Genomic DNA, 7,338 nt, shown 5'->3' with positions numbered 1-7,338 from the left:
TGGCAACACTTTTGCATCCAGGTAAGTGCCTGGCAATGCGCAGGTACTATTTCTAATGTCAGCCCCTACATGTACACCAATTTTCAACCTTATCCGAGTCACATAAGTTAACTGCCAAAAATTCGCACCTTTGACAGGTCGCCACAGGAGAACGCATCCACTCACACCTGCCAGGCACCCATTTGTACGTTCCTCATCATCAGACGAACATCTCATGTGAAAATTGGCCTTATCCGTATCACGCACCCATTTACGTTGTCAGCCCACGGTCTAAAATCGAAGTGCAGGAAATCTCTGACCGCGAGTGCGACGGTTTTACCTAACTTCTCTCCGTGTGGTTGGTTAAAAATGAACTATTTTGTAAAAAATAAATTATTTTGTTCAAGCTTTATACTGTGGTTTTAAAATTCAAATATTCGATTGAAAATGCAACTAGTTTAGATTGAAGTTTATGATAAACTTTTTTGTTTCAAAATTTATATCTGTAGTGGGAAAATTCAAGTGTTTAATTAAAAGTTCAATTATGTTTTGTTGAAAATTCGGCTGTTTTCTAAAATATGTGTATTTATAGCTTTAAAAGTCAACTATTTGCTTGAAGCGCAACTTTTGGGTTGAAGTTAAATCTTTTGTTTTAAAAGACAACGATGTGGTTGAACATTTATCTTTGTAGGTGAAAGATTGAAGTATTTGGTAAAAAATTAAATTTTTGTTTTTGAAAATGGAATATTTTGTTAAAAAATAATAACTTTCTTCTAAAAAATGTATTCATTTGTTTGAAAATGCAACTGTGTTTGACTGGAGACTAAATCCATTTCAAACTTTGAACTTTGAATTTTGTGTCCTTTGAAAAAAGAAATAATAATCAAAACTAATAATATAATAATAACAATAAATAAATAATAAGCAAATACTTTTTGTGGCCAGAAGAATTTTTGTTGATAAAGTTGAATTTTCTATTTTTTCTCGAAAACAATGACAGATGCGAACAAATTTTAAGATAAAACTTTGCACGTCTAAAAATGTTCTACGAGAAGTACTCCTTTCTCGTTTGCAATATCTCTCATCGAATGGAAATATTCTTTTGAATTTTTTTCTTATGAATTTAATAAATCTACTAAAATCTAAATCATGGTTCCAATAATTTTTTATTAATTTTCTGCTATATGACTAAAAAAAAATCATATAAAGATGATATTTTTTCGACTTTTTTGCAGTTTTTAGCTCAAAATTTCTTGAGCTAAAACTTAGAACCATTAGATCGCGTTTTTTTGGACCAGCCTACTAATTAAGCATCTTATAGAAAATTGTGAATTTTTCATTACATAGGATTTTATATTAATTAATTAGTTCATTTAAAAATTTATATTACAGTTATCGGAGATTTTTGAACAGGAAATGGATTGTGTAATGAAAAGCTTGGGATTTTGTTGTGGCAGAAAGTTCACTTTCAATACTGAAGAACTTAGCTGTTACGCCTACGGAAAGCATATTTGTACAATACCGAGAAATGAGGTATACCACTCTTATCAGGAGATGTAAGTTATATCCGTTTTGATTAAAAATTATTTTCAAAATAACTCCTTCTACAATGGGGTTGTTGCATGAATTTTAGATAATATATTTTTGAAATACTTCAGACAATTCAAAAAATTTTAGAATATTTAAACAAAATTTGAATATCTCACTTCTGAGAAAAAACGGTTGAAAAAAAGTATAAAAAATACTATTCAACCAAATCTTTCACCTTGAAATTTCACATTCTTCAAAACGCTGAACCAATCAGAATAATGGTATGCAGTGAATCCATTGACTAATGAAGTATTCAGCTGAAAGCTGGCGATAAAATGTGTAACCATCCACGTGTAAATTTTTGGCACATTCGCAATGCCATTTTTGACAAATCACGACTTTAGTGACATTCTAACCATTTTCAACAACTTTTGCGACCCTCCTTCATATTTTTTTAATGCGTTTTAAAAAATAAACATGAAAATAGGTCATATTGTTTCCCCCATCAACTGCGCTAATTAGACTGATGTACACTTCCAACGCTGGCCCAATCAGAATGCCTTATCTTCCTGCGAAAATTTAAAGATTATACGTTTTGAATATTAGATAAAAATGTTCAAAGATATTCAAAAAAACTTTCCTTATGTAACTATATTCAATTTTTAGTGATTTTTTAATTTCACCAGAAAAAATATGTATTTGGAAACATGCAAAAATCCCATTGTCGATAAATTTCAATAGGCTGCTTTATTTTAATGACAAAATTTTACTAATGGCATAATTTGATGTTTTATACAGTTACAACTTCTGTGAGAAATGTTTCAATGAAATTCCTAGTGATATCGTATTGCTTGGAGATGATCCTCCTGCACCTCAGATGTAAGTTTTATTCATTAAATAAATTTTTTAACTACTCAAGTAAAAAAAGTCCTATCGGGATCCTGGATAAGATCCCGAAAAATAGCGGGTATACAAAAAATCAGTACTTAAAGTACCAATTTGCCTTACAAATTTTGTAAAGTCCAAATATGATCGAAAATTTAAAAAAAGTTCAATTTGATGTTTTTCGATTTTTTTACAAGTGCTCATCGTCTTTACGTCCCCAATAAGTACTGATGAAATAGGACTAATGTAGAAAAAAAGTTTTAAAACTGTTCTGCTTCGCCAGTACTTTTTTAGGAAAAAATCTTATATTTTTCATCCCGCAATTCTCTCTGCTTGATTAAATTTAGAAAAAATTTAAGTGGGACTTTTTCCGAAACTTTTATTTCAAAAATGATTTAGGACCTGTAAACTTAGAAAATAAATATTAAGTGAGACTGTTCAGGATTTTTTTGCAAAAGTCAAGACCTGCTGGTCTTTTCCGTGGTGAATCAGGACGCATTTTGGAATCTTTTTGTACTTTAGTCCCTTTTTTCTAGGACTTTTTTAGAACGAAAATACCGGAAATGTCTCACTTACTTTTTGTTGTTGACAATTTTACAAGTCCTAAATAAATTTGGGGATAAAAGAACTATAAAAGTCCAATTTTATTGCTTTTTTTTTGATAAGTGCTCGTGATATTTGTGTTTAAAAAAGTGCTGCTAAAATAGGACTAAGGTTCCCAAAAGATCGAAAAATGTTTCGTTTCACCAGGTCCTATTTTAGCACAAAATACCTGAAAAGTCCCACCTCATTTGATTTTAATCGCTGTTTCTCGGACGTTAAATCAAAAGAATATTTCATATTCCAAAATTTTCTCTTTTCAATTAAATTCTGAAAAAAATTAAGTGGGACTCCATTCTTGTACTTTTCATTCGAAAAATATTCAGGACATATAATCTTACAAGACAAAAATTAGGTGAGACTTTTCAGGTACTTTTGGCAAAAAAATACCTGGTCAAGTAGGACATATTTTAATATTTTTATTTCACTTATCCCTTTTTAGGACAAAAATACACAAAAAGTCCTACTCAATTTCTTTTTTTTAATGTTGCAAGTCCTAAATAATTTTTGGGACAAAAGTTCTAGAAAATTTCAAAATATGTCAAGTTTCATAAGGACTTCCTTATGATAAAAAAACTCGAGAAGTCTTATATTATTATTTTTTTGAATGTTGTAAGAACTAAATAATTTTTTGGACAAAATAATACAAAATTTCAATTTTTTCCAGATTTTTACAAGTGCTCTTGAAGACTATTTTTCAAAAGGAACTTCTAAAATAGAACTAAAGTACCAAAACAGTAAAAAGTATGTCCTGTGTTTCACCAGGACTTTTTAGGAAAAAATATCGATAAATTCCTACTTATTTCCTTTGTTTTGACAATTATAAAAGTCCCTAATAGTTTTGCGTACAAAAGTAGAAAAAAGTACTATTTAATTTTTTAGAATTTCTTACAAGTGCTCGTGAGATTTATATTCCGCAGAAGTACCTACGAAATATGACTCATTTTAGGATACTAATACCAGAAAAGTTCCACTTGTTTTTAAAATTTTACGAGCACTAAATAATTATTGGAACAAAAGTACTAGAAAAGTTCCATTTGATGTTTTGAGAAGTTTTTACCAGTAATCGTGATTTAAAAAAAAGTAGTGCTCAAATAGGACTAATGTACCAAAAAAGTTCAAAAAGTGTCCCGCTTCATCAGGACTTTCTCAAACGAAAATCCCGGAAAGTCCCACTTATTTTTTCTTTTATTTGACAATTTTACAAGGCCTACAAGTTCAAAATATGTCAATGTAAATTAAGAAAAAATATTATAAAATATAATATTTATTATATAACATATAAAACTTTATGAAGCAAATGACGTTTAACTAAGTCTTATTTTAGGACTAAAATATTTAATTAATATCATATTTTAATTTAATTATTTTTACAGTCCTGTCAAAAAAGAAGAGTTCGAGCTGAAATTGAACAATGGTTTGAAGACGAAAACACTCGTTTACTGCAAAGACTGCAAAAGAAAAGTGCACTCAAATTGTGTAAAACTCACAAATGAGGCATCTCCACTGTAAGTTAAACAATTAGAAATTTATAATTAAAAAATCAACAATGCTTGTGTACAAAATCTTAATTAGAATATTTTTCTGTTAATTTATGTTTTATAGATTCACCTGTGATGGCTGTCTGAATGCGATTAAATCACTAAAGGATGATAAAATTAAATCATAATCTGAAAGATTGGGAAAGAAATACTTGGAGACTGTGTTAGTTATTATGTTGTTATCATCAAGTTAGTTTGTTATTTTATTATATTATTACATTAAACTATTAAGAATTAAGTGTTCTATACCTGTAACTTAAATAATAAGTTACTAATAAATATTATGTTTGCATTCTCTATTTAAACAATATTTTTTCATTGTTGTGCGTGTGTGTCAGCACCACTTTTTTATGATAACTCGAAAATAATTCGTACGAGGGTCATGAAATTTTGCGGGATCGTTTAGTCCTAAATATTTTTTTTCGATTTTATATTATTCTGTTATTTTTGCATCGGAGCACTTTTCATTGCGAGTATTATCGAGAAGCACACAATAAGATATCTTTGATGCACGGGAAGTCTTAATAGAACTCTTGGAAATCTCTTAGCAATCTGGCATTCGTGAGAAATCTTGGAAATCTTTGACTATAGTTATGAACAGGGGAGCACTCCCGCCTGCGACTCCGACACGAGCTCCTATACGAGGGACGAAGAGTCGACTGAATTCGAAAGTCGCCGAGTTTAGCCGAGTCTACAGAATCCCACGTGAGTTCTAATCGCGATCAGCGTCGGAAATCTCGGAACTCCCTGAATTCTTAACGAAATTTTGGAAATCTCTATAAGAATTCAATACAGATTGCTACAATCACAGTTTTAAGATTTCCAGATTTCGTAATAAATAACCCCTCGATTATTATAGTGATTTTTGGGACAGAATGTGGCGTTGTTGACAGTGAGGACCGAGACGAAATTCATATCTGCGTATTTTCTAAGGCCTGATTTTGGTCATTTTACATAAAAAATGGAGAATCAAATTTGTTACAACAATTTCTTATATTTAATTATTTACCCTTTTATAATTAATTTTTTTCGTAATACGTTTTAAGAATAACCTTTTTTCAAAAATCAATGAAAAATAAATAGAACATGACATATTTTGAACGTGACAATTTTTTTCGTCTTATATCATTAGTTTTTTGGTGCACCTATAGTGTTGAATGTAGAAAAAAGTATTTTAGTATGAGAGAAAGAAATCCTAGAGCAAAATTTTACTGTTTTACCCCATGTTCCCCTATGATTTGAGAGAATCTTTATTAAATTTTTCGTTAATAAGTACAATTTTTTTCAAAAAAAAAAGAAAATGATGACAAATGATATTTCGGAAAAATAAAAATTAAGGAAAATTTTAATAATAGTAATTGAGAAAAGAGTTGGTTATAAAAAATAAAAAAAATATATAATTAAAATTTTAACAAGATATTTTAATTTTCAACTAAAATGATCAAATCCTTATCAATTATCAAAACTTCGAAGCAAGTAATTTTCCATCAAAAAATACTTTAATTTTCAATCAAAAACAGTCGAATTTAACAAAAACAAATTAATTCTTCACACAAAATGTTACATTTGATATTTCAACTGAAAAAATTTTTTATTATAAGTCAGAAACTGTTTAATTCCAACGATGAAGATGAATTTTCAACAAAGTAGTTAAACCCTCAACCAAAACAGATTAATTGTCGATCAAACAGTTGCATTTCTAACAAAGCAAGATAAAATTGCTACCAAAAAGATATAGATTTTCGACCAGGAAAGATTTTTCAGTAATAAAAGAAAGAAAATCTCAACCTAATTGATGAATTCAAAAAAATGTATGTGGCAGTGGGGCTTGCATAGAAGTGAAGTAGTGGGGAGATGTTGAAGTACGAGAGCGTAGAGAAAGAAAGGCATATACGTGCTTTGTTTAGCGTAGCAATAGTGGGGATATCGAAGAGGAGTCTGTAGAGAAATTGCGAATCTTGTAAGAGAGAGAGAGAAAGAGACTTATATTCGTATATTCAATTTTTCGAATTTTTAACCCAAAAAGACGCATTTCCAAAAAAATAGTTAAATTTTTGACTCAAACATAAGAATTTTCAACAAAATAGTTCATTTTAGAACAAATAGTTAAATTTTTACCAAAAAAAAAAGATATAATTTCTACAAAAAAAAGATGAATTATTCAATCCAAAATACAAATTTCCAACAAAAGATTTAAATTTTTAAACAGAAAATCATTTTCAGTCAAGCGAACAAAAAATGTTTAGCCTAAATTTTGAATTTTCAAACCAAAAAGGTGAATCTCTAGAAAACAGTAGAATAGCTAACCCGAAGATAACAATTTTTAACAAAATAGTTAAATTTTCTAAGAAAATAATAGAGTTTTCAACCCAAAAAGACTAATCTTCTAAAAAAGTTAAATTTTCAAGGAAAATATTCATTTTCAACCCAATAGTTGAATTTCCAACTAAAAACGACAAATTTTCAACTAACAATGGAATAGTTGAATGTGCAGTTAAAATAAATTGATTTTGAACGAAAAAGAGATAGATCTTCAATTAATAAAATGTATTTTTTAAAAGTAATTCAACAAAGTAGTCGATTTTTATACCAAGGAAAGTAATTTTCGACTAAGAAAACAAATTTACAACAGATATATACATTTTCACACAAGTTTCAAAATTTTTAAATTAATAAGGTCGTTTTTGAAGTAATAATGTAATACCAGGTGTATACATATGAAACCGGTATTTTTTCAAGGAAAAAACATATTTATTTCAAGAGAATGATAACAAATATTTTATTCAAAGTATGCGCCCTCGCT

The 7,338-nt window shown here is 28.9% G+C and overlaps 1 protein-coding gene across 2 annotated transcripts in view; it reads left to right on the top strand.

The window, feature by feature from the left end:
- LOC117170098 (CREB-binding protein-like) overlaps positions 1 to 4,838 on the top strand; it is a 14,188-nt gene extending 9,350 nt beyond the window's left edge. Inside the window, exons 4-7 of one of the 2 annotated variants that reach the window (XM_033356625.1) lie at positions 1,372 to 1,535; positions 2,308 to 2,388; positions 4,371 to 4,502; positions 4,600 to 4,838. In XM_033356625.1, the coding sequence (XP_033212516.1) occupies positions 1,372 to 1,535; positions 2,308 to 2,388; positions 4,371 to 4,502; positions 4,600 to 4,663 (441 nt within the window). In that variant the 3' untranslated portion in view covers positions 4,664 to 4,838. The remainder of the gene's footprint in view (positions 1 to 1,371; positions 1,536 to 2,307; positions 2,389 to 4,370; positions 4,503 to 4,599) is intronic. The other variant, XM_033356624.1, reaches the window with a different exon arrangement.
- Positions 4,839 to 7,338: the final 2,500 nt, after the last annotated feature.

The sequence above is a fragment of the Belonocnema kinseyi genome, chromosome 3 (assembly GCF_010883055.1).
Source record: "Belonocnema kinseyi isolate 2016_QV_RU_SX_M_011 chromosome 3, B_treatae_v1, whole genome shotgun sequence".
Classification (NCBI taxonomy): Eukaryota; Metazoa; Arthropoda; class Insecta; order Hymenoptera; family Cynipidae; genus Belonocnema; species Belonocnema kinseyi.
This window is presented reverse-complemented; position numbering and strand designations above follow the sequence as displayed.